Source organism: Aedes albopictus, chromosome 1, assembly GCF_035046485.1.
Source record: "Aedes albopictus strain Foshan chromosome 1, AalbF5, whole genome shotgun sequence".
Lineage (NCBI taxonomy): Eukaryota > Metazoa > Arthropoda > Insecta > Diptera > Culicidae > Aedes > Aedes albopictus.
In genome coordinates this window covers 257,304,526-257,331,959 of record NC_085136.1, presented here as the reverse complement: position 1 = coordinate 257,331,959, position 27,434 = coordinate 257,304,526, and the positions used below count along the sequence as shown (strand labels likewise).

Genomic DNA, 27,434 nt, shown 5'->3' with positions numbered 1-27,434 from the left:
GGCAGCTCGCCAACGCCAATTAGAACTAAATTGATTATGAAGTCCATTAGCTCACCGTTCGGAGCCATGTCCCAACCCAGCGAAGCTGAAACTGCCTCTCAGGCCTAACTAATGGAGCTCGTCTAACAGAGCGATACCGCCAGCTCCCAAATGGCTGTCATCAATTTGTGCTTACAGATAAAATTAGTTTTAATGTCCTAGCAGAAAGTATATTTCCCTCCCCAAAACGATATCGCATCAAATCAAAGCTTCTCAAAACACTCCCTCATCGTCCTCGAATCCCGCGTCTTCGTCTCCGCCGAAAACGTCCTTGTCCTGTTGTTTCCGCAGACAGCGCTTGGCTCGGTCGGCAATTCGCTCTTGACCTCGGTCCAGAAGCTTTCGCCGGTCGACAACGCACTCCTGAAACTTTCCCAACCGGTCCACCAGGCTGTTGGAAGCCGTTCCCATGGCTTCGGAGAAGCGTTTGAGGCCGTCCGTTGAGGCTTTCACCACGTTTCCTACCTAAGGGTGGGAAAAACAGAAATAGTTTAAGGACCTTGGTGGGTGCGAAGCTTTTTTGACAGTTGTGTGACCACCAAAAAAACGTCAAACCATTTTGGTTTAGTCAGTATAGTTCTATGACGTCTGTCAGTTGTTGCAGTTATCGAATGTCTACTGTAGAGTGACTGGAAATGAGAGTGGCGTTAATGTCAAAATTGGAACAGCGATCATCTGTCAACCCCATACAAATTCCCGTTCCAAATGAGCAGAAGACCTGTCAAAATTGGAACATGACGCCACTCTCCCTTCCAGTCACTCTAGTCTACTAAACACTGCATTTTTTTTTTGCTGGTACATATTCAGCAAACTTTGCTATGCTTTTTTGTGCTAATTGCATTCAGCAATACAAATTCCTGAGTATCAGCAATTATTTTTCAACTAGCTGAAGCAATTTTTACAGTTGATCAGCAACCTTGTGCTGAAATTCCGCTAAATGTTGCTGAAATTCAGCATTTTCTTTTGCTGATTTTTTTTTGTGCAGGAAACATATAAAAAAATGTGGTATGTAGTTAATTATACGGTGCCACCGCCGATTCGGTCATAGGGACCCATAAGTCGCTGATAACATTACCAGAGAAAGGCCTATCGCTTTGACCTGTGCCAAGGTAAAATTTCGGCCGACTTTCTTTACTTCCTCATTGAGGCTACGCCGCCATAGGCCTCTGGGCCTGCCTCAGCTGCGATGTCCATGGAGATGTGGAAACTAAACTAAATTTGCTTTTAGAATGATAAGGAGATTGAAATTGAACTAACCTACAAATCAATAAACCTGTTATATGCACTCGCTTCAAACAACAAAATTTTTCTAAATATAGTTTTGTTTCCTTTTTTTATTCCAGGTAGGGTGATTTTGACAAAAATGCCGTTATAAACTAAGAGGTAAACTATGCTAGCGTTTGATGTGAAACCATTATAATATTGATGAGAAACCTCTTAGCTTCTGATGAGAAGATTGCCAGTTTCCAATGAAAAGCATTTCAACTTCTGATGTACAGCTTGTCAGACTTCTCTGTCAGCTTCTGATGAGAACTAACTTCTGAGGCCAAGCTTTTCATCTTCTAATGAGAAGCTTTAAAGCTTCTGATGAGGAATTTGTCAGCTCCTAATAGAAAGCTTGTGAGCTTCGAATGAGAAGCTATTCAGCTTCAGATTCGAAGTTTTTCAGCTTCTGCTAAGAAGCTTTTCAGCTTCTGATGAAATTTTTTTCAGCTTCTGACGAGATGTTTTAAGCTTCTGATGACAAGCTTTTCAGCTTTTGAAGACAAACTTTTGCTTTTCAGACAAGATGCTTTTCAGCTTCTGATGAGAAGCTTTTCAGCTTTTGATGAGAAGCTTTTATGCTTCTGATGAGAAGCTTTTCAGTTTCTGATGACAAGCTTTTAAGCTTCTGATGAGAAACTTTTCAGCTTCTAATGAGATGCTTGTCAGCTTCTGATGAGATGCTTGTCAGCTTCTGATGAGAAGCTTGTGAGCTTCTGATGAGAAGCTTGTCAACTTCTGATGGGAAGCTTTGCAGCTTCTGACGAGATTCTTGTCAGAGAGTATTGTGTTGTTCTTTGCTGCGCATGCATCGCTCCTGTAAGGAATGAGTATCTCAGCATAATCGATTGCGTTCGCTATTGTCTCGCGTGAAAATCAAAACAATTGACGCATGGATGTTTATTTCTTATCATTGTATTGTTCCTTGCTGTGCATGCGAGTGTCGAAAAATAGTGTCACACGATCGTATCGTTTTTAGCGATAGGTCGACGGGTGCTCGAGTAAATGATTGATGATTGGTGAGCTTGTTCCTTGTTTTTATTTGAAAATGCAGTAAATGTATCTATTAGTTTAAAATCATCCTTCATATATTTACTCAATAAGAACTGCATAGTTCGTCACTTCAAGTGTCGGCCAAATTTTTCATTAATTTTGTTTTATTTTAATTAAATTCTGCTGTATTTTTGTAGAGCCCGCCACCTTACGGTTCTGGAAGCACGTGAGTGATTTGCCTAAGTTTGTGCGGTCCGTCACTGTTAGTGTCGGCACAAAGTTTTGTTTCAATATATCGATTTTATAGCAAGTAGCATATTGGTTCACCAGTCCTCCCAATTACGAGGTGACGCAAAATATTTTTCATTCCATAAATTTTCATTTAAGATTTTCATGGTCTCACCATTCATCCAAATTATGAGGTGTCACATTTGTGTGTATACTGTACGGGTGCATGGATCGCATCGCTTACCACAGTGAACCCTTGATCTATGCAACTATCAATCCCTCCCTATTAACAAAAGTCCTTCCCGTGACAACTGTGGAGGGTCCAGTAGTACACACAACCTCTAGTAGCAACAGTTGCCGAACTAACATTCCTTCCCTTCTCCGGTAGACCGTAAGGACGTGGCCAGCGCCGTTTTTGACCCAATAAAGCTTGAGCTCTCGGAACGTGTACATTAAGGATGGTGGCAAATCCCAAGCCCCAAGCCTATTGGTTCTCTGTGCAATTTCGCTAGCTCAGGTCAATCACGGAGTAGCAACTACGAAGTGTACGGTCACCAATGCTCATGCTCATGCTCTGATGAGATGCTTGTCAGATTCTAAGGAGAAGCTTGCCAGCTTCTGATGAGTGGCTTACCAGATTCTGCTAAGAAGCTTTTCAGCTTCTGATAAGAAGCTGTCCAGCTTCTGATAAAAAAAAACTTTCCAGATTTTGATGAGAAGCTTCTCAGCTTTTGATGAGAAGCTTTTTAGCTTCTGATGAGAAGTTTTTCAGCTTCTGATGACAAACTTTTCAGCTTCTGATGAGATGCTTTTCAGCTTCTGATGGCAAGTTTTTAGCTTCCGATGAGAAGCTCTCCAGCTTCGGATGAGAAGTTTTCCAGGTTCTAATGAGAAGTTGTTCAGCTACCATTGATGAAGAGCTTGTTAGCTTCTTATTAGAAGCTTGTCGGATACTTTCAGCTTCTGATGATAATCTCGTCAGATTCTGATGAGAAGTTTGTCAATTTTTGGTGCAAAGCATGTTGGATGCTGACGAGAAGCTTGCCAGAATGTGATGTGGAGTTTTCCAGCTTCTGGTGAGAAGTTTGTCAACTTCTGATTAGCAGCATGCCAGCTTCTGGTGAGAAGTTTGTCAGCTTCTAATGAGAAGCTAGTCAGCTTCTGTAGAGAAAGTTTGTCAGCTTCTGATGACAAGCTTTCCAGCTTCGGTTGAGAAGCTTATCAGCTTCTGTTGAGAAGCTTATCAGCTTCGGACAAGAAGCTTGTCAGATTCTAATGAAAAGCTTTACAGCTTTTAATAATATGCTTTTCAGCTTCTGATGGAAAGCTTTTCAGTTTCTGATGAGAAGCTCTGCAGCTTCGGATAAGAAGCTTGTCAGCTTCGGATGTGAAGCTTGTCAAATTTTGATAAGAAGCTTGTTAGTTTCTGATGAGAAGCTTTTCAGCTTCTGATAGCTTAAAAGCTTTAAGCTTCTGATGAAAAGCTTTTCAGCATCTCATGAGAAGCTTTTCAGCTTTTGATGAGAAGCTTTTTAGCTTCTGATGAGAGGGTTTTCAATTTCTGATAAGAAGCTTGTAAATTTCGTATGAGACGCATTTCAGCTTCTGTTGACAAGCGTTTCAGCTTTTGATGAGAAGCTTTTCAGTTTCAGATAAAAAGTTTTTCAGCTTAAGGTCTAACGAAGACGAACTGAAAAGGATAACACAACAAATCAAAAACAGCAATATTGTGGTAAATAAATTAAACAGTCCAGGAACTATTCGTAAGGAAATATTCTCGACTACCTTGAGCATAGGGTATCTTCTTGCCTGGCACGCGATATACACAAGCTGAATGGTTATTGATAGGGAAAGCTCTCAGTTATTAACTGTGGAAGTGCTCGTGGAATACCAAGCTGAGAAGCAGGCTTTTTCTCAGTGGTGTCCTTAATTCTTTAATAAGACTGTCGTGCCACTAACATTAGAGATCCCAGGTCAAAAATACCGTCCGTATACAACATATTTTTAGTGTGTCTACTAGAAGCTATTTTTCATTAATCCTCTGATCTAGAACATCCATCCGAAACTCACCTCAAAATTTTAATAGGCTTCCGTTATGCTCCAACTCTTATCTTGTCTAAAAAAAATGTCTGAAAGTCTTCAGTTTGTTCACAGTTGAGTTATATTTCTTACTAAAAGTCTAATATCTGAGAAGATCCCTTGTGCCATCCTTCCTATCATACATAAGAGATAAACCGTCCTGGAGCTGCAAATCTTTATAATAAACAAATAATAATAATTCCTCCCATTCATACATTAACTGGTACAAATGGCTGAGCTGCAATTACTAGCTTGTGATCAATAGAATCTCTTAAGGATTCCCGGTTTTCGAAGTGTTTCTAACAGAATTTCACAATTGTAGTGACCTACTCTAACGTACTACTTTTACCTACTTGCAGAGCCGTAGCGTGGGGTTGGCCAGGTTGGCCCCCGCCAAGGGCGCCAGCCTCTAAGGGGCGCCGAAAAGGTAAAAGGTTAGAAGGAATATTATGATGCTATTGTTTTCTTGTATGTTACCAAGACTTCAAAATATCTAAGATTGATCGAGTGTTTTTTCCATTACGTTATTCTCAAAAATTCGTTCGCTAGATTATTTATCATGATGTTACTTGGGAATTTAGCTTGTTTTTTTTTACTTTGGAAGTTATTTTAGTTGTTTTTTAACGAGCAAGCAAAATCAATAAATTTTCAAAATTCTAGTGAAAGTTTTTCTCTGAAAATTACTGGAAACTTATTTATTGACATATTTTAGAGTGTTTTTAACAAGTATTTTAAATGAAAAATATTCAGACGACGCTGTTCATTCCCTTCAAACAAATAAAATATTTCGGGAATTTCTTCATAAATTTCACCAGGTATTTCTTCGGATTTTTTGCTGGGCTTCTTTAAGCAAATCTTTCAAAAACTATTTCAGAATTTTCTCAAGAAATTTCTTTAAAAACATTTCAAAGAATTTCTCCAGAAATTCTCTCAAAATCTTATATTAAAAATTATTTAAAAAAAAAGCAAATAAAGAATTCTTCTGGAGATTCTTACTAAAAATTCTCGAAGAATCCCTTTAGAAATGCCTTCAGGGAGGTTTTCAGGAAGTTATCTAGGGATTTATTCAGGAATCAGTCAAAGGATTCCTCTCGACATTTATACATGGATATTTAATAATTTCCTTCAATGGATTCCTGCAAAAAATGTGTATAAGGATTACTAAATAACCCTTCAATAGATTTCTTTAGTAATTCCTCCATGGATTCCTATGAAAAAATCTGTAGAGATTCCATTAGAAATCACTTCAGGGATTCCTTCAGAAGTCCCTCTGAGAATGAATTATTTCAGAAATTCTTCTAGGAATTTTTGAAATAAAATCTTATATGAAACTGTATCATGCTTACTAGGGATTGATCCATACATTTCTGCTAGAATTTCACTAGAAAACTTTTCATGAATGTCTTCATAAATTCCTCCATAAAATTATAAATTTGGAATAATTCTGAAATTTCTACAGGTTTTCCGTTAGAAAATCTGCAATTGACTTCATCCAAAATTTCTCCAAAACTTTCTTCTGAATGCCATTCATAGATTTCTTCAGAAATTCCTCCAAAAATTCCTTAAGAAACTTTTTCAGAGATTTCTTCAAATATTCTGCCAAGTTTTTTAACTCTTCTAATGGTCCTCTACAAACTATTACGGGCATTAGCATATCAGGCATTTCTTTACGAATTGCTCCATGAATTCCTGCAAAAAAATACTCCTTAAATTCCATTTAGAATGCTTACTTAAATTTCTTGAAAATTTTAATCATTTATTCATGCGGATAAATGCAGGAATTCCTCCGCAATCTCTTTCATAATTTCATTCAATGAATCCAGCAAAAATTCTTCCAGAGATTTCAACAAAAACTCATCCTTCAGGAATTTCTCCTGGTATTACTTCATATCCATTTTTGTCTAATGATTTCTGAAAATTTTCTAAGAAATGTTTTAATTGAACTTCAGAAGAAACTTGTGGTGAAGTTATTAGGAAATTCTGGTAAAACCAGTTGAAGCTATAGCCAAAAAATAGTAAAAACGTTTGAGGATTTCTGAATGCTCCTGAAATTCAATTCAGTATTTTTAAAAATAAAATAAAAAAACAAAGATTTCCTTTAGAAATGTTTGCATCATACATTTTAAGAATTTGAAATGTCATTTTTAACTATTGTGCTGGTCTAAGTATGATTCTTGAAATGCAAAATCTGTTCGTACTCTTTGAAAACTTCGAAAACGTACACATAACTTTGAATAAACAAATTTAGCAAAATAATAATGTCTAATTGTCGTGGGGCGCCAATCTGGATGCTTGCCAAGGGCGCCGTGGGACCACGCTACGGCTCTGCCTACTTGTCTAGGTACCAAATGTCTAGTCTTTCGCTAGTATAAATACCGGTAATTAATGGACCATACGGCAGAGAATGTACAAGCCTTGGACTTGTTAACATCTTTATTATTCTTCATTTGAATGGTATAAAAACAATGAGTCTCCGCCAGAAATTGCCGAATAAATTCTTTCTAAATCTTTCCAACTTCTACAAGAGCACTTAGAGAAGCCCTTTAGGAATTCCTTGAAGAGCTTCTAATATATCTTTGATTATTTTTTTTGGAATTCGTATTCAAAGGAATTCCTTCGATACCCTTGGTTGAAACGATTAAGAAATTTCTAAAGGACTGAAATTGCTAAAAACTGTTTGAAAGTTAAATGCAGAATTTGTTGGAGTAAGTTGAAGCCTAAAATAAGACTTCTCTTCAATATTTTAGCTCTGATTGATATCAGAAGATTTGTTGCAGCGCGTCAACGTTTGTGAATTGGAAACGAAAAAACTAAATTAATAATATATGAACTTCATAAGGTACCCAACTTGAAAATATTGGTCTGAAAATGCTAGAGTAATTTCTGAAGGACTCCTGGCGAAAATCCAGGAAGTATTCCTTGTGGAAAGTCTGACTCTATTCGTCAAAAACGTTTAAATTGGCATTACTCGGCGTTTCGGCCGTTCCCAGACAACCAATTTGCACGTATAATGTAGTTTATATTGTACGACTTTAATGCGGTAAAGTAACATTGCATACGATGCAGCAAACGTGCCATATTCGTACAAAAATGGAGGCGATATACAAGCATTGAAGAATAGACAAAATAGGTATAAAACGCGAAAAAATTCAATATCTCTGCTCCGAGAGGATGGATTCGAATTAATTTGTGACACAAACTGCAAAAACCTCTATAGCTTCAGTTAAGGAGAGTGTTATTTGCCGCACGATGCTGGAAATCAGTCTATCGGGCCTGTTTTACCCCAGTCTCTCTCTCTCTCTCTTTTTAAGCTTTTTGGAAAAATCCTGGAGTGCAAAATAAATGATTTATTTGATTCGTGTTTGTATAAAAACACTGAGCCTAAATAAGTATTTTATTTTGCACGATAGTCGGGAAAAGCTCAGTATTTCCTCAAAAAGGTGTGTGTGTGTGTGTGTGTGTGTGTGTGTGTGTGTGTGTGTGTGTGTGTGTGAGAGAGAGAGAGAGCACGCGTGGTAAAACGAGCACAATACACTGATTTTCAACATCGTGCGGCGAATGACACCCGCCTTATCTGAAACTATAGGGATTTTTGCAGTTTGTGTCAAAAATTCATTCGAATCCATCCACTCCGAGCAAAGATATTGAATTTATTCGCGTTTTATACATATTTTTTCCCACTGTGCATTGGCGATGTGGGGTGTGAATATAATTTAGTGTAATTTCCCTTGCGTGTCCTTCCCCTAGCAAGCATCAGTGACAGCCAGCATTATGACGAGGTTGTCAGTGTGAAGCTACCTCATCGGTTATAATACGAAACCGCCAAGTGATTCTACTGCAGTTTGCTAAGATGGTTGGGAACGGATTGATCCGGTGAGTTACGCAATATTCACAGGCAGGACAATAACAACGCTATATGACATACAGCGATATCCACTATTGTGTTCACTATGGTGATGTAATGCAGCATTTTATGCAACTTAATAATATTCGAAAAAAAAATCTTCTTGTCACCTCGGTGTCGAACCAATGACCTTTGGATTATCGAGCCACCCTTTTACTTAACACCATACACTATTTATGAAACAGGATGATTAACTCACCTCAGTGTTTGTTCTAATGCACTCGGTTTACCTCCGCTGTGATTTCCAGCATAGTTTCTGCTAACCCTCTTTTGCTAGCGCCACCCATTGTTGGTTATAAGGGCCACAAAACAAAAATATGTCTTTCTAACCATAAAGATGAATGTTCACTTTCTTGTAGATTTTTGGCACTGCATCCGCAGTTCAACAGCACTTCTTTCATTGTTATCCCATATCGAATCGCAGTATGTCAACATTAAAGATTCTAGCTTACGCGAGTTTGATGCACACTTCAACGAGTTCATTTTTACATTTACGCGATTTCATCTGTACATCAATGCGTGTTAAACTGGCTTACTAAAAAAAGTACGAAGTGCAGTCGTATAATCATCGCAGTACGCAATAATGCAGATATATCAACACTCGACACTTTCCGACTTTGTTCGCACGCTTATGCGGATAAGTTAAGAAAGCATATCGTTCGCTACGATGCGATGTAGTCATACCTTATAAAAATTGATACGTATTCTTATACGACTTTACTAGATACAACGCAATAATACATCATGTGCGATGAAAATAGTACCTCCGTGTCGTACATATGCGATCGTAACTTAAAACGATGTAATGCGTGCTTCCTAATGTGACTCCTGATCATTTGTCGCTAGAAGTGATTTTCTCCCATCCTTGACTAGAAGAGGTACTTAGAACCGTCATAAAACCAAAATAAAAGGAATTAGGTTTTATGACAATTCCTCCCAGCCAGCAATTTGGTTGCTATATCGAAATTGCAACTGAAATAGTCACACATATATAGCACCAAAGAAATCGTATTCAATGCATGAAACAGGCATATACATACTAAAGTGAAGGCCATATCGAAACATATATACGATTACTGCGATTCCATCCAACATAATTTACGATTTCTCGAAAAAAATCTACGATTTCGCCGATTTTATCCGGCTAAATATACGATTATGCATGATTTTATTACGATTGAGAGTACCAATATACGACTCAAGATTTTCAAAAAAAAATCAATTGGTGTTCAGTGGGAATCGAACTTAGGTCCTTTGATTGAGAACTGCGCGTTATCTCTATTGGCTATATTGCCAAGTTGGAAATAGAGAGTTCAAAGTGAATGACATGAAACGAATAAAAATTAGCATGATATGTACGGTGCGAGACTTGTGGTGGGAGCGTTGTTGTTGTGCATTGAGTGGCACCAAAAGTGGTGCCGTTCAAGAGGCCTGGAATTCACATCGTTGTTGGAATCTATACATCACTTATTGTTAGTCATCTGCTAGTATAAAAACCTATATTTTCATTTCATTTATTTAGTATTACATCAAATTCAAGATAAAACTGAATCAACAATATTTCTCCATAATACACGGTTCGTGGCTGCCGCTCTCCATCCTCGGTCGCGCCCAATGCTCGCCAAGTCACGTTCCACCTGGTCCGCCCATCGTGCTCTCTGCGCTCCACGCCTTCTTGTGCCAACCGGATCAGTTGCAAACACCAGCTTTGCAGGGTTGTTGTCCGGCATTCTTGCAACATGCCCTGCCCACCGTATCCTTCCGGCTTTGGCCACCTTCTGGATGCTGGGTTCGCCGTAAAGTGCAGCGAGCTCGTGGTTCATTCTTCTCCGCCACACGCCGTTCTCCTGCACACCGCCGAAGATCGTCCTTAGCACGCGTCGCTCGAAAACTCCGAGTGCTTGCAGGTCCTCCTCGAGCATGATCCATGTCTCGTGCCCGTAGAGGATTACCGGTCTTATTAGCGTTTTGTACATGGTGCATTTGGTGCGTGGGTGAATCTTTTTCGACCGCAGTTTCTTCTGGAGCCCGTAGTAGGCCCGACTTCCGCTGATGATGCGCCTCCGAATTTCACGGCTCACGTTGTTGTCAGCCGTCAGTAAGGATCCGAGGTAGACGAATTCCTCCACCACCTCGAAAGTATCCCCGTCTATCGTAACATTACTACCCAGACGGATCCGGTCGTTTTCGGTTCCGCCTACCAGCATGTACTTTGTTTTTGAGGCATTCACCACCAGTCCGACCTTTGCTGCTTCGCGTTTCAGGCGGGTGTACAGCTCTGCCACCGTTCCAAATGTTCTTGCAATAATGTCCATGTCGTCCGCAAAGCACACAAATTGACCGGATTTTGTGAAAATCGTTCCTCGGCTGTTGAGCCCGGCTCGTCGCATCACACCTTCCAGAGCGATGTTGAAGAGTAGGCATGAGAGTCCATCACCTTGTCTCAGTCCCCGGCGAGATTCAAATGAACTGGATAGTTCACCCGAAACCCTTACGCAGTTTTGCACACCGTCCATCGTTGCTTTAATCAGTCTAGTCAGCTTCCCAGGAAAGCAAAACCTATATATTTGGTTGAAATTATTGCTACCATGGTTAGAATGTGTCAACAACAACAAAAATACAAATTTGTGATGAACACCATTTTTTCTTTTTCTCCATCATACAAATATGTAAACAAAACCATTCACGATTTCCGAGATTAAGATTCGACTATTAAAAGTGCAGTAACAATCATATGCGACTGTAAAAATGAATATACGATTTCTACGATTTCGTTCACTTCGTATACGACACAAGTGTGACGCAAATGATCAATATACAATATTGTTATAGTTGTATACGATTTCACCGATTTTCATCATACCTTTAGGTAGCAAGCTCGATTTAGCAGATTCATATATGATGTGAAGCGACGATTTCCACGATTCAAAGAAATCATATATACGATGCTAGCAAACATGCAGCTTGACACTCAGAATGTATGTTTTTTTCACGATTCTATCCGATTCTGTGCGATGCTACCGATAGTATCTCGCACCTTTTATGATCGGAGATGACTATATGAAACAAAATCGCAATTGAAATTTAATTTGGCATGAAATGCGATTTTACGCAATCATTGTCAACAAATATACATATTATTATACAATTCTGATTCAATATATGAAAATATACGATTTTTTCCACACAATGATTTACGACATGTGGTTGGCTGGGCTCAAACCTCTACAAGACTAATTGGTGTCAGAACCGTGATGGAAGTCCACATTCGTTATGGAAAGACGAATGTAAAAATCCCAGATTGGCAATGGATGCTCAGATACGTAATGAAAGCTAAAAAAAATCCAGGATGGAAGCCCAGGTTCATGACAGAAGCCTATATTCATGATGTGTGAAGGAAGCCCAGATTCGAGATGGAAACGATGTTGTATGTGGAGTATCTCAAGCATATTTGAAGGTAGCTTCGAAACCATAAGTCACCGAGAATAATTTCGTTAGACTAAAACTATGTTAAAATCAATGAGAATGAGCAATGCTATGCAAAAATAACGGAAGAATTATTCCAGCTGGAATATGAACTGTTACGCAATCGACGATAAAGATCGAGGAACTTTTTAACTATCGTTTAACACAGCATTAACCTTCGAGAGCACGAGCATAACTAAGCTTCTTGGCTAGCCCGCTTTTTCTACGAAATCGCCAAAAATAGCCCTTATTCAATACGTTCGCTTATCTTCAATTTATTTTCTTTTTCTCTTCATGTCAGGTACGTTGTTCACTTTTCGGTCTATTTCCTTGAAACTGTAAGGTACGTATGAAGAAGCCGTGTTTCTGGGAATCACCACAGACAAACAGACGTAACACTTGCGAAATTTCCATCGACCACGCTTTTAACAACCTATGTTATTCGCAATGGGGATTTTTACGGGTGGCTTATTGGGCCTACGCCAACACTCCTGTCTCGCCGGAGGGCCATCGTGCCAGTTCTGTTTAACGTCCCAACCAACACTGGGACGACCACGCTGATGGGGCTACCACCTTGGATCTAGCTGGGCGTGGTGCAGCGTTTCTTACTCAGCCGCTGGATGCCAGAACAGACGCTGTTTGAGCCGCACCTCCTTGGTGAACAGACACTCGGATCGTACCTCCTCAATCTAGCTGAAGTCAGAAGGACAAGAGTGCCCAGGCTGCACTACCAGCTAAGTACACAACTCTTAGCTGGCGGTCTTTGTCATCGCTTGACCCGTGGAAGCATGAGGTAGGAACTTGTGAGGACCAGAGCAATATTGAACGCTCTCCTTATCGACTCACCGTTTTGCAGCCCGGGGATAAACACGAGTGGGACGATTTTCACGAAGTCCGTTCAGCTGCTTGGTTTCGCCGATGATATTGATATTATTGCTCGTAAATTTGAGACGATGGCGGAAACGTACATCCGACTAAAGAGTGAAGCCAGGCGAATCGGATTAGTCATTAATGTGTCGAAGACAAAGTACATGCTGGCAAAGGGCTCCAGGGAGGAATCACCGCGCCCGCCACCCCGAATTCATATCGACGGTGATGAAATCGAGGCGGTTGAAGAATTCGTGTACTTGGGCTCACTGGTGACCGACGACAACGACACCAGCAGAGAAATTCAGAGGCGCATTGTGGCAGGAAATCGTGCCTACTTTGGACTCCGCAGAACTCTACGATCGAATAAAGTTCGCCGTAACACGAAGTTAACTATCTACAAAACGCTGATTAGACCGGTCGTCCTCTATGGGCACGAAACATGGACCCTACGTGCAGAGGACCAACGCGCCCTTGGAGTTTTCGAACGGAAGGTGTTGCGTACCATCTACGGCGGAGTGCAGATGGAAGACGGGACTTGGAGAAGGCGAATGAACCACGAACTGCATCAGCTGCTGGGAGAACCAACCATCGTCCATACCGCGAAAATCGGGAGGCTACGGTGGGCGGGTCACGTCATCAGGATGTCGGATAGCAACCCGACTAAAATGGTTCTCGAAAGTCATCCGACCGGTACAAGAAGACGTGGAGCGCAGCGAGCTAGGTGGGTCGACCAAGTGGAGGACGATCTGCGGACCCTACGCAGAGTGCGGAACTGGAGGCAAACAGCCATGGACCGAGTGGAATGGAGGCGGCTACTATGTACAGCAGAGGCCACCCCGGCCTTAGCCTGACCGGTAAGGTAAGACGCTTTTAACAACCAGAGGCGCGCGCATCGTTTTTCTATGCGTTTGACGTTTCACACTAGCGCCTTCTGTTCACGATATTGCACAACACAGTGATTCGTGCAACTTTTCCACCAGGTGATGGTAGTGTGAACTGGGCGATGGATTTCCATGAAAATCGTTCAAGGTGTTACGTCTGTTTGTCTGTGGAATCACTATCAATTCTTTGCAGCTACTTGACATTTCAAGCAAGCTTCTAAACAACATCGTAACTTGGTAGTTCCCAAAGTTTCAGAGAATTTCTCCGTGAATCATAGTACTTTGCCAGAATTTTTCCTGATCCAAATCCTCTAGAATGTTGGATCTAAAAGCTCTATATTCAAACTGAACCCTTATGTGCTTGCATTAGCCGGAGCTCGCAATTTAAAATTTATGAATTTAAGATTCTGTAAGATTCCCTGCAAACCTCGCAGCGATTATCATGCGTCCCAAGAAAACCCTTGTGGTAGCCAGAAATGTTACATTATAAAGAGCGGTATACTTTAAGAGTTTAGGCGATTTGAATTGCACTATCGGCGTACACGATGACCTATATTATTTATTACACTACGAAAAATATTTTCCAAAATGTTTGCCAGTTCTCAAGTCATTTGACAGATCACACACAAGCAAGATATAAACAATAAATATCTTCTATTTTGTTGTCCTTTTTGCTCATACAACTGTCAAATGAAACGAAAACTGTTAAACATTTTCGAGGTTAGGTTTCGTGGTGTAATAATAAATTTTTAGCATGCATGAATGAGTTTGCGATCATGCTGCCTAGTTGTCTTATCCTGCCCTAGATAGAAGGCTAACTGAAAGCCCAACAGCATAAAATGCAAAGTCAAGCGTGTGTAAGAAAATTCTTGACGGTCATGAATACTTCAGTTTAGTGAATATTGTTGTGATGGACGATCGCTCATTGATGTAGCAGAAACAAGAATCGGATGATGGCGGAACGACCGAAATAGAATCAATTGTTATGACTTGGACATCACAACCTCGAAATTGAAATTCAACATTTCGTACTCACCATATTCCCCACGCACGAAGTCAAACTGATCCCGACGCGCCCTGTTCCTGAACAGGCCTAACATGCGCACTACCACTACTGTGGTCAACGAAGACGATACCTCGTATACCGTGCCCGTGGTCAGCGTAGCTGTCAACGGTGGAAATGGCAAAAACAACATAAAAAGACAGAACATTGTTTGCTAACTACAACGTGACTTTGCTTAATCTATTTCTTTTTCTCTTAAAACACTTGAAAGTATAAGTTTTTAACGCATTTATTGAACATCTAAACTTGTAAGTACACAATACGAAACACATAAATGAATTAAACCTAATTGAAATTGTTAAACACAGATACATAAAATTGATTGCGGATAGACAGACAACAGGGAGTTTACACATTAAAAAAGGGACTATAAACGTAAGTGACAATTAATTAACGATTATAATTCACAAATTAACCGACACAATAAAATCCGCAGCTAAAAGCATCATCCTAAAAAATCGGGTGTGCTAGAAAGGAGTCCGAAAATTCCTGCTGTCTCATCCACCGCAACAAACTTTTAGGTTTATAACCTCACAAGTGAGACATCGCCTGTCGAAATGCTAGGATCGAAGAAGGGATCCGACAGACGATCTAGCGTCGTTCGACAGCTGACAGAAGAGGAAAGTTCGGCAGCTGGTTGCTGTCCCCTATGTGATCGCCCTGACGTGGCCGATAAGTGGATGGTACAGTGCGAACTATGTGAGAAGTGGTTTCACTTCTCTTGTGCGAAGGTGAATAGTAGTGTGAAGGACAGAAGCTTTGCCTGCACTACATGCGCACTTCCTCCAGGCCCGGAATCCGTGAGGACGGGGGCATCCAGTACCAGTTCAACGAGGAGAAGGCTGGAGCTTTTACGACTGGAAGAGGATAGGGAAATCCAGGAGAGGATCCTGAGGGAACACGCGGAAGAAGAGGCGGCTCTGCAGAAGAAGGCACAGGAGGAAGAAAAGGAGCGAAGGAAGAGGATAATGGAGGAGAAACTGGAGATAGCGAGAAGATACCTCGGCAAGAAGTACGAAGTGCTTCAGGAAGAGGAGCGGTCCAACGACGGTAAGAGCCGGAGAAGCAATGTCAGCACTCGGAGCAATCTCGACAACGTTCTGAAGTGGGTTGAGGATCATGATTTAGCCATGGCTACTGGATCCGGGACAAATCAAGTCCCCATCAGTTCCACGCTAATCACTGAAGCTGGCCACAAAGAAGCATCTGTCGAAATCTCAGCCGATAGCATACTCCCGACTGCCGCTGTTCAGAGTGGGGCCCGCACGACACCAGTAACAGTTACCAGACCGAACGATTGTAACGACATCGCATCGTGGGGTATGCTAGTTCCCCGTTCAGATCAAAACCCAGTAAATCCACCAGCATGCCTACCCCCGCCACGATCGACGACCTCCCACACCCCAGCCTTTCTGGGAGCAGCCGAAATCTCGCCCCCACCGCCTCTTCAAGCTGGACTGCCGGCAACGTTTTCCATGAACATTTCCGCACCACACGTCGGCGAGAAATCCAGAGCAGACCTAGAGCGAGAACTACACGAAGTGCAGCAGCAGCTAGCCAACCTGAAGCGATCTTCGTCTGGGCACCATCATCCAAGTCCGAACAACAACATTGCACCGGTGGTAGCAGTAACTACTAGCCTAAGTAACACTATGAGTACAGGTATGTCAAACTTGCATGATTCGTCCCAGGTAAGGCAAGGAGTAGCTAGGCAGGCACATATTCCGATCGATTATTCAGTAGGTACTCAGGCTGCAGGTTTAGCTCAGGGTGTTGCAATACGTACGTCACAAAACACAGTATTGAACTCTAACGCCTCACAGGCAGGGATGACAAGGGTTCCCAACCACTCCAATGACTATTCGTATCAGGGTGCCCCTTATGTACAACCATCGCGACAATACGAACCTATTATTCTAAACTCTGTCAATCAGAATCCGATGTGCTCGGTCGGTTCTGTCGGTGGACATTTGTCGCGGCAGTTCGTGTCAAGCTTTTCGAATCCGTTAATTCTGCATTCGAGTGGTGCAGCTTCCATTCCGTTCGTCGCGAGTGTGCCTAGTGTTCCGAACCCTATCATCACGCCGTCAGTGTCAAGACGAATTCCCAACGATCCTCCACCACTGGTGTGTGGGCCGAATTCCCAGCAAATTGCCGCAAGACACGTAGTTCCCAAAGAACTACCGGAATTCACAGGGGATCCTATAGACTGGCCGCTGTTCGTGAGCAGCTACACCAACTCAACGCGTATGTGTGGCTATACGGACGATGAGAACCTTATGCGGCTTCAACGCTGCTTGAAGGGAAATGCGAAGGAGGCAGTTCGAGGGCATCTTTACCACCCGTCATCTGTACCACAAGTTATGGCGACTTTGGAAACCCTCTTCGGACGACCGGAATTAATTGTGAAGTGCCTCATGAACAAAGTTCACGCAACACCAGCGCCGAAGGCGGAGAAGTTGGAAAGCCTCATCAGTTTCGGACTCGTCGTGCAGAATTTGTGCAGCCAGTTGCGGTCTATGGGTATGGATGCCCATTTGTCGAATCCCACTCTGCTGCAGGAGCTAGTGGAGAAGCTGCCGGCCAACATCAAGCTGGACTGGGCTCTATATCAAAGACAGGTTCCGGTGGTGGATTTGAACGCTTTCGGCACGTATATGACAACGATTGTGTCAGCAGCCAGCAACGTCACATTCTACACAGAACCGCTTCGTAAGCAGGAGAAGCCCAAGGGGAAGGATAAAGGTTTCATCAATGCACATTCTTCAGAACCGGACCAGAAAATCAATCGTGAGGTCCAAAAGGGAGATAGCAGTGCAATTTCAACCTACCAACCGAAGCCGTGTCTGATGTGTAAAAAGGACGGACACAAATTGAGGGACTGTAATAGTTTCAAGAACTTGTCATTAGAAAATCGTTGGAAGACTACGCAGCAGTTGAATCTATGTCGTCGCTGTCTGATTCCTCATGGTAAGTGGCCATGCAAAGCTACGGTATGCGGTGAAGGCAACTGCAATGAGCGGCATCATCAGCTATTGCACCCTGGGAAACCCCATGCACCGTCCTCCGAAGTTCCAACATCATCGAAGGGGCATTCCACGTCTCTTCCGCCAGCGAACGTGAATGTTCATCGGCAACTGCCGTGTCCGGTACTTTTCCGCATACTCCCCGTGACACTACATGGGAAAACGGCATCAATCAACACTTTGGCATTCCTTGATGATGGATCGTCGTACACGTTGATGGAGAAAGGCTTAGCGGACGAGCTAGGCGTGGAAGGAGAAGTAGAACCTCTGTGTTTGCAGTGGACCAGTAATATCCAGCGAACTGAATGGGATTCACTAAACGTCCAGCTCGAAATCTCGGCTGCTGGCAAAGATCGAAAGCACTCGCTGGAATGTGTGCGGACGGTCGAAAGTTTGAATCTTCCACCACAATCGTTGGACTATGAGGGAATGGCGAGCAAGTTCGATTATCTCCAGGGCCTCCCCGTAGATAGCTACTCTGCTGCGGCTCCTCGTATATTAATCGGTGCCGACAACGCAAAACTGTTGCTGACTCTGAAGAAACGCGAAGGAAGATACTGCGAGCCAGTTGCAGCAAAAACAAGGCTTGGCTGGACGATCTACGGCAAAGTGGAAGGACTCGACGGCTCCCCAGATCATCGCCTCCTTCACATATGCGCGCGTTCCTGCGACCAGCAGCTACATGACGCAGTGAATGACTTCTTTTCCATAGAGAATGTTGGAGTCGCTCTCGTTCCGCTCCTGGAAGGTGAAGAAGATCGACGTTCGCGAGAGATACTAGAGGCTACAACAATGCGTACATCATCAGGTCGTTTCCAGACGGGGTTGTTATGGAAATTCGACTACATCGAGTTTCCTGAGAATCGATACATGGCGGAGAAACGATTGATGTGCCTGGAACGGAGTTTATCGAAAAAGCCGGAACTATACGCCAACGTTCGGAAACAAATGCTCGATTATCAAACCAAAGGCTATGCTCATAGGCTGACTGAACAGGAAATCAGCAACAGTGATCCGAGAAGAGTGTGGTACTTGCCGCTAGGAGTAGTGCAAAATCCCAACAAACCTGGGAAAGTTCGAGTTGTGTGGGACGCTGCAGCAAAAACTGGAGGCGTTTCTTTGAACTCAATGCTGCTGAAAGGACCAGACCTGCTTACATCGTTACCGTCAGTGTTGTTCCGTTTCCGTCAACGAGAGATTGCCATCACCGGCGACATTAAAGAAATGTTCCACCAGATCCTCATCCGTCCAGAGGACCGGCAAGCTCAACGATTCCTGTGGCGGGATAACCCTGAAGATCCTGTACGAGAATACGTAATGGACGTTGCGACATTCGGGTCGACATGCTCGCCGTGCTCCGCCCAGTACGTGAAAAACAAAAATGCTGAGGAATGGAAACAGGTTTATCCGGAGGCCGCTACAGCAATTGTGGAGAGCACATACGTGGATGACTACGCGAACAGTTCGGACACAGTAGAAGAAGCGGTTCGCGTAGCTCTTGAAGTGAAAAAGATCCACGCAAGTGCGGGATTCGAAATACGGAACTGGCTTTCTAGCTCCAAGCGAGTTCTTTGACGGGTCGGGGAACAAAGTGAGCAAGTTGCGAAATCCTTCATTGCGGAGAAGGCTACCAACTCAGAGCGAGTCCTTGGACTGTCGTGGGTGCCAGAGAACGACGAGTTTACGTTTGCCCTCAGACTACGACCGGACGTTCACCAGCTACTGGCGGATAATATTATTCCAACGAAGCGTCAGGTTCTGCAAGTAGTTATGAGTATCTTCGACCCCCTTGGGCTCGTGGCCGCGTTTGTCGTACAAGGCAAATGCTTGATCCAGGACATTTGGAGAGCCGGTGTGAACTGGGACGATCGTATTCCGGAAGATTTGCTGCATCACTGGCGGCGATGGGTTGAAGTGCTTCAAAATCTGAACCAAGTGAAGATACCTCGCTGCTACTTTCCTGGATATGATCCACGTTCTCTCGACAATCTCGAACTACACGTATTCGTAGATGCGAGTGAAGCTGCGTATGCTTGTGCGGCTTATTTCCGGATTGTGGACCGTGGGCGGGTACGCTGTTCACTTGTATCCGCTAAAACAAAAGTAGCCCCCTTGAAGCCAATGTCAGTCCCTCGTCTAGAACTGCAAGCCGCAGTCATCGGAGTCCGACTGATGAAGTCGGTTCAGGAGAATCACACACTACCAATCAGTCGTCGTGTCATCTGGGGAGACTCAAAAACAGTGCAGTCCTGGATTCGTTCAGATCAGCGGAAGTACAGGCAATTTGTCGCATACAGAATCAGCGAAACGAGTCTGGAGGAGTGGAGATGGGTCCCAACGCGGCTCAATGTCGCGGACGAAGCTACGAAGTGGGGAAAAGGGCCTTGCTTCAACTCAGAATCACGGTGGTTTATTGGGCCAGAATTCCTCTACGAGGACGAATCTGAGTGGCCAAATCAAGAGTTCTCTCCACCGGACACCCCAGAAGAGATGCGCTCAGTTCACGCTCATCATCATGCAAATCCAGTTTCGTTGGTCAACTATAAGCGTTTCTCCAAGTTTCAACGGCTGCTGCGGACGGTCGGCTACGTTCTTCGGTTCATCGACCGCTGTAGGAAAAAATCTACCGAGCCTGGTGATGGGACTAACCTGTCAAGAGAAGAGTTATTGAATGCAGAAATCGTTCTTTGGAAGCTAGTACAGTCCGAAGAGTACCAGGAGGAAGTGACAACGATCCGCAGAAACCAGCATCTACCAGCAGAACAGACTAAACGATTGGCAAAGAGGAGTCCATTACGAAAGCTGTCGGCATTTCTCGATGAGCACGGGGTGCTGCGTATCGAAGGTAGGATTGGAGCTGCTGAATTCGTCCCGTATGGTCCAAAGAACCCTGTAATTTTGCCGAAATCGCATCGTTTCACCGTATTACTTGTGGAGCATTTCCATCAGCGATACGCACACGGTTTTGGAGAAACCGTAATCAACGAACTCCGCCAGATTTACCATATACCCAATGTAAGAACCGTTGTCCGGATGGTTGCGAGGAGATGTTTATGGTGCGCTGTGTATCGCGCTGTTCCTAAAGCACCACGAATGGCACCCCTTCCGGCTGCCAGAATAACTCCGTATGTTCGACCATTCACCTTCATCGGTATCGATTACTGTGGACCCTTTCTCATCCGCGTCGGCAGGAGCAATGTGAAGAGATGGGTGGTCCTCATTACATGCTTAACCATTCGGGCTGTCCATCTAGAAGTAGCATGTACTATGTCCACCGAATCCTGCAAAATGGCGATAAGGCGTTTTATATCCAGAAGAGGTGCCCCGCAGGAGATATACAGCGACCAGGGCACGAACTTCGTTGGAGCAAGCAAGGAGTTGCAGGTGGAAGCATCGGCAGTGAATCGTGCCTTAGCTGAGACATTCACCAATCGTGAAACACAGTGGCGGTTCAACCCTCCCGCTGCCCCACACATGGGTGGTGTGTGGGAACGAATGGTGCGAACCGTCAAAACCTCGTTAGAGACGCTATCAACCAGCAGAACACCGGATGAAGAGACGTTCCAAACGTTGTTGACAGAAGTAGAAGGAATCGTTAATTCTCGGCCTCTGACATTCGTTCCGCTGGGAGCTGAAGATGACGAAGCACTCACGCCGAATCACTTTTTGATGCTGAGTTCCAGCAGTGTAGTTCAACCTCCACAGGACCCGGTAGACAATCCTGGGCCAACATTGCGAGCTAATTGGAATCTAATACGGAGCCTGTTGGATCAGTTTTGGCAAAAGTGGATCAAGGGATACTTGCCAACGATTTGTCGTCGTACAAAATGGTTCGACGATACCCCACCAGTGAAAGCTGGAGACCTGGTAGTCATTGTCGACGAAGGCGTCCGAAACAGCTGGCTACGTGGCAAGATCATGAAAGTATCTCCCGGAAAAGATGGTAGAATTCGAGCAGTAGAGGTGCAGACTGTTAAGGGAATATTCCGGCGGCCAGTTACCAAAGTGGCAGTCCTTGATGTGGCTGTTAGAAGTATGGCTGAGGAAGACCAGCAGCAATACGGGTCGGGGAATGTTCCTGAACAGGCCTAACATGCGCACTACCACTACTGTGGTCAACGAAGACGATACCTCGTATACCGTGCCCGTGGTCAGCGTAGCTGTCAACGGTGGAAATGGCAAAAACAACATAAAAAGACAGAACATTGTTTGCTAACTACAACGTGACTTTGCTTAATCTATTTCTTTTTCTCTTAAAACACTTGAAAGTATAAGTTTTTAACGCATTTATTGAACATCTAAACTTGTAAGTACACAATACGAAACACATAAATGAATTAAACCTAATTGAAATTGTTAAACACAGATACATAAAATTGATTGCGGATAGACAGACAACAGGGAGTTTACACATTAAAAAAGGGACTATAAACGTAAGTGACAATTAATTAACGATTATAATTCACAAATTAACCGACACAATAAAATCCGCAGCTAAAAGCATCATCCTAAAAAATCGGGTGTGCTAGAAAGGAGTCCGAAAATTCCTGCTGTCTCATCCACCGCAACACGCCCTTTGCCGAAACAATCCTCCACCCGCAGGAAAGGCCTCTCCAGCAGCTTCCTTTCCTTCTCGACCCAGCGTTTGTGTTGATCGACCTGCCGCTTTGCAAAGCTCTCGCACGCTGCCACGTTCTTGTTCAACCGCTCGTCATAGCTCTCGATACCTTTCTGAATGCTTTGGAGACATGCGTCCCGATCCGGAAGACACACATCCTGAAACTCTTCGAAGTGAGTGGCAAACGAGTCGTGGATCTTTCGGTTCATCTCCTGAACCTGGCCTTGAACGTTCTCAACTGCCGTCTGGTAGCGTTGCTTGAAGAATCCCATCCACTGGTTCACGTAGATCTGGATCACCGCACGGTACTGATCGATTATCGCCTTGAACTCCTGACCCATCTCCGAGAACCGAGGCAACTGGAAGATATTCGTGAAGCGAGCCCACGTCTGCGGAAGCTTAGGCATGGGAGGTGGTTTCGGAAATGTCTTCACCGCGCTGCTTATCGAGTCTAACGAGAGAGCACTCTCATCGAACTTAATCGGTTTCTTCGAATAGACATCAGCAATGCACGTTTGCGGCCCTTGTTCCAGCTGCTCTGCGTCCACGTCTTGACCACCCGTTGGCAGCTCCGTCGTGGTGGCATCCATTCCCTGCAAAAGACATCAAACACCCTCACTAACTGCTTGTCCAAATATTTCCATTCCGTACGGAAAATATATCCACCGCTGCCTGGACCTGGATGTGGACGGCCATCAGGAGCAGAACCGGTACTGCTAAGGAAATTGCTTCGTTCCTCATTTCCGAGCTCCCGACGACGACTACGATGATGACCACAGTTACAGAAGTTGGAATCGGAAATCAGTTCGTCTTGTCGGTGCGGTGCATTCGTACCGCACACGTTTCTGCAAGCTCGCTCTCTAGAGATCCATATGTGCAAACTGCCACCATAGTCTAGTCAGATGCACGGATTGTGCTGTGCTGTATTGGTACAGAATGAGTCGAAAAAAGTGAAAAATTGTCATGACTGTTATGTTTCAGCAGAACGTATCTATCAGAGCGATTCCCGGCAGGGATTCCTTCCGAATCCCGTCAGGGATTTCTTTCAAATCTTGTCAGAGACTGCTTCCAAATCCCGGAGAGAATTCTCCCGCATTCACATTCCTTCTGAATCCCTGCAGGGATTCCTCCCTAATCCCGGCAGGGACTCCATCCGAATGCCGTCAGGGATTCCTTCCGAATCCCGTCAGAGATTCCTTCCGAATCCCGTCAGAGATTCCTTCCGAATCCCGTCTCAGGGATTCCTTCCGAATCCCGTCTCAGGGATTCCTTCCGAATTCCGTCTCAGGGATTCCTTCCGAATCCCGTCTCAGGGATTCCATCCGAATCCCGTCTCAGGGATTCCTTCCGAATCCCGTCTCAGGGATTCCATCCGAATCCCGTCTCAGGGATTCCTTCCGAATTCCGTCTCAGGGATTCCATCCGAATCCCGTCTCAGGGATTCCATCCGAATTCCGTCTCAGGGATTCCTTCCGAATTCCGTCTCAGGGATTCCTTCCGAATCCCGTCTCAGGGATTCCTTCCGAATCCCGTCTCAGGGATTCCTTCCGAATCCCGTCTCAGGGATTCCTTCCGAATCCCGTCTCAGGGATTCCATCCGAATCCCGTCTCAGGGATTCCATCCGAATTCCGTCTCAGGGATTCCATCCGAATCCCGTCTCAGGGATTCCATCCGAATTCCGTCTCAGGGATTCCTTCCGAATTCCGTCTCAGGGATTCCTTCCGAATCCCGTCTCAGGGATTCCTTCCGAATCCCGTCTCAAGGATTCCTTCCGAATCCCGTCTCAGGGATTCCTTCCGAATCCCGTCTCAGGGATTCCTTCCGAATTCCGTCTCAGGGATTCCTTCCGAATTCCGTCTCAGGGATTCCATCCGAATCCCGTCTCAGGGATTCCATCCGAATCCCGTCTCAGGGATTCCATCCGAATCCCGTCTCAGGGATTCCTTCCGAATCCCGTCTCAGGGATTCCTTCCGAATCCCGTCAGAGATTCCTTCCGAATCCCGTCAGAGATTCCTTCCTAATCCCGTTATGGATTCCTTCCGAATCCCGTTAGGGATTCCTTCTGAATCCCGTCAGGGATCTCTCCTTAAGTCCACAGGCATTCTGTTATAAGTGCGCAAGGATACCTTTGTGGGAATGTCTCCTAAAACTTACACACTTAATTTTCATTACCGGGCTCGGTTATCAAATTACCGAGTTCTCAACAGCTGAGCTCTCGGTTATCACCTCGGTAATTGAGTTCGATTACCGGGTGCTCGGTACTACGTATTTTGTGGCAAAATGTCAAAAATTACTGAGCTGCTCGGTAAAAAGTTACTGAATACTTTGTAAGGAGAATACCGAGTGATCAGTAACTTTTTATTGCATCGATTTTATTAAATTACCGAGCACCTCAGCAAATTTTAAGCTTTTACTTTTGTTTTCCTAAAAAATCAGGGAGAATCAGCAAACTATATGTAATAGTATGTAATAGAAAACAAATTAGGAATGAAATTTTCATGTTTATTTCTTCCAAGCATTTTTTTCATATAATTGTTGGGTTGGGTGTTTAATTCTGCCGCTATTATCATTGTTCAACTGCCTGATAACTTTGTGCACCGCTCTGCTATTCCTAAATATTGCTGAAAAAGTGGTGCGTAAAGTGTGGTTCATCACTGAACTTGTTTCCTTGTCGCAAATCTGAAACAGTGGAAAGAAAACCATTTTTGTTGTTGTAGATAATTACCCGCCGTTTAAGTAAGCTTGTAGTGTTACCTTTATTGTCTTTTTTGGCTCTCGAATACATGTTTTGCTCACAATTGCACTCTTTTGAAGATTTTTGCCAGAAACGCTCGGAAGTACACTGTTTCTGGGCGGCTGATATTAATGCAAATGGCGACTTAACAGGACTCAACCAGCGTCACGAAGGTCGGTCGGGAACTGAGACCTCGGTATATACATTGAAGAGCACTCGGTAAATTGTAGACATTTTTACTGAATGCTCTGTATTTCATATTACTGATCTCACTAGAGGTACCGAGGTACCGAGATATTGCAAAATACAGTGTTGCTCAGTAATTTTGATCACTGAGATCCGTATTAAGTTTTTGTTTTACAGAATGATCGGTGAGAATCATTACGGAAGTCAGTTAAGTATGTGAAATTTTACTGATATATCGGTAAAACATTATTTTTGCAGTTCAGACTCAGTAAAAAATATTACCGAGCTGGGGTTTGGGATTTAAGTGTGTACAAGAATTTCTCCTGAAGCCTATAAGAATTTCTCGTAAACCATACAAGGATTTCTAATAAATCCTATAAGTATTTCTCCTGAAGCCCACAGATATGTCTCCTAAAGCTCACAGGGATGTATCATGAAGCCCACAGGAATGTCTCCTAAAGCCTACAGGAATGTCTCCTAAAGCCCACATAGGTGTCTCCTAAAACCCACATGAATGTCTGCTAAAGCCCACAGGGATGTCTCCTACAGCCTACGGGATGCCTCTTAAAGCCTAACTGGATTTCTCCTAAAGCCCACAGGGATATCTCTTAAAGCCCACAGCGATGTCTTCTAAAGCACACGGGGATGTATCCTGAAGCCCCCGCCACAAGTAAAGTATGCTCACAGAGATGTCTCCTAAAACCCACAGGAATATCTGCTAAAGCCCACAGGGATGTCTCCTAAAGCCTACGAGGATATTTCCTAATGCGGACAGAGATGTCTCCTGAAGCCTACGAGGATGCCTCCTAAAACCCACAGGAAAATCTTCTAAAGGCCACAGGGATGTCTTCTAAAGATGTCTCTTAAAGCCTACAAGAATTTCTCCTAAAACCCAAAGAGATGTCTCCTGAAGCCTACGGGGATGTCTCCTAATGCCCACAGGGATTATCTTGTAAGTCCGCAAGGATTCCTTATGACTTTTTAGGAATTCCTGCTGTATTCTATGAAAATTTCTTTTGAATCTCTCTGTTCTCTATTACAGTTTCACTATTTTAGCGTCACACACTGTCTAATCGGTGTGTTCAGAAGACGACAAACATCCAGCCCGTAAGCACCCGTGTTTGCCCAGCTGATTTGCTATTGACAAACGTAACCTTTCGAAGAGGGATCGATCGTCGTTCTGCTCTTCGGCACATTTGATGGCACATACAACACACACACCTCGTTAGAGGTGCATTATTGAGGCATCAGTGCACAAAACAAACCAAAGGAAATTGTTAACGTATTTCTTCCGTAGGTATCCAATCCGCACTGATCCAATCGACCGAATGACCGACCGACCGACCATCTGACAGGTTACGCTCCACTTACCACTTATTGGGTGACTGCATAACCACAGACTGCTATTGACCACCCATCTTCATCCACCCTGGTTTCTAATCGGAATTAATGATTGCTCTTTTGTCAGCTTTTAGCACTGGATAGATGATGGTGTGATGACAGATAGGCATTTCCTCGCAATAACCGTATGATGGTTACGCACTGATCCGTATTGATGAGCCACGGTCGACAATAACCTGTGGATGAGAAGGATTCAAACAGTATAGTACGATTCATAGTATCAACTGGATCATAAAATCTAAATTCATGGATTGGTGATGGTATGAGAGACTGTAAGTTTATAATTCAACGGTTAAACATTTAAAAATATATACTTTACTTTTATTAAACCACCAAATATAACTATACATTTAATGGTTTTAGTATGGTTGTACCATTTGTGTTATAGTAATTCGATTATTTAACAAACCACCCCGAAACAACTGATAAATGCTGTCATCAATACCATTCTTTGAGATAGCCGGTACCATTAGCTTAATACAACATGAATAATTGGAATATGATAACCTGTACACTGTACAGTTGTTGTATGATACTGTTTTACTCATCAGTGAATCCAATTTAATTCAATCAACATGTCATATCAAAAAGCTGCCTCTGCCATAACAGTTCGACACGCGAGTCAATCAGCACAGCACGCATCCTACAGTTTATTATTTTGATTCAACCGGTCGCGGTTACG

At 43.5% G+C, this 27,434-nt stretch overlaps 3 protein-coding genes across 4 annotated transcripts in view; 2 read left to right on the top strand and 1 right to left on the bottom strand.

The window, feature by feature from the left end:
• LOC109400449 (uncharacterized) overlaps positions 1-27,434 on the top strand; it is a 364,886-nt gene that overhangs the window by 218,970 nt on the left and 118,482 nt on the right. The window lies entirely within an intron of this gene.
• Positions 188-23,365, bottom strand: LOC109623044 (uncharacterized). Its single transcript, XM_062846652.1, has 4 exons — positions 23,081-23,365; positions 22,388-23,022; positions 14,759-14,801; positions 188-504 (listed from the first exon to the last, which is right to left on the bottom strand). Exons 1-4 carry the CDS (start codon positions 23,168-23,170, stop codon positions 253-255), a joined length of 1,020 nt encoding a protein of 339 aa, XP_062702636.1. The 5' UTR covers positions 23,171-23,365; the 3' UTR covers positions 188-252.
• Positions 14,809-20,113, top strand: LOC134285592 (uncharacterized). Its single transcript, XM_062846651.1, has 2 exons — positions 14,809-15,033; positions 15,094-20,113. The coding sequence occupies exon 2, from the start codon at positions 15,343-15,345 to the stop codon at positions 19,384-19,386; it is 4,044 nt and encodes a 1,347-aa protein (XP_062702635.1). The 5' UTR covers positions 14,809-15,033; positions 15,094-15,342; the 3' UTR covers positions 19,387-20,113.

Excerpts from the sequence above, each read along its gene's own strand:
- LOC134285592 (XM_062846651.1), top strand. The coding sequence starts at position 15,343 with ATGCTAGGATCGAAGAAGGGATCCGACAGACGATCTAGCGTCGTTCGA.
- LOC109623044 (XM_062846652.1), bottom strand. The coding sequence starts at position 23,170 with ATGAGGAACGAAGCAATTTCCTTAGCAGTACCGGTTCTGCTCCTGATG. Across the intron at positions 23,023-23,080 it reads CAGCGGTGGATATATTTTCC|GGAATGGATGCCACCACGAC; the intron begins GTACGGAATGGA and ends TGTCTTTTGCAG. Across the intron at positions 505-14,758 it reads CTTCGTGCGTGGGGAATATG|GTAGGAAACGTGGTGAAAGC; the intron begins GTGAGTACGAAA and ends TCCCACCCTTAG.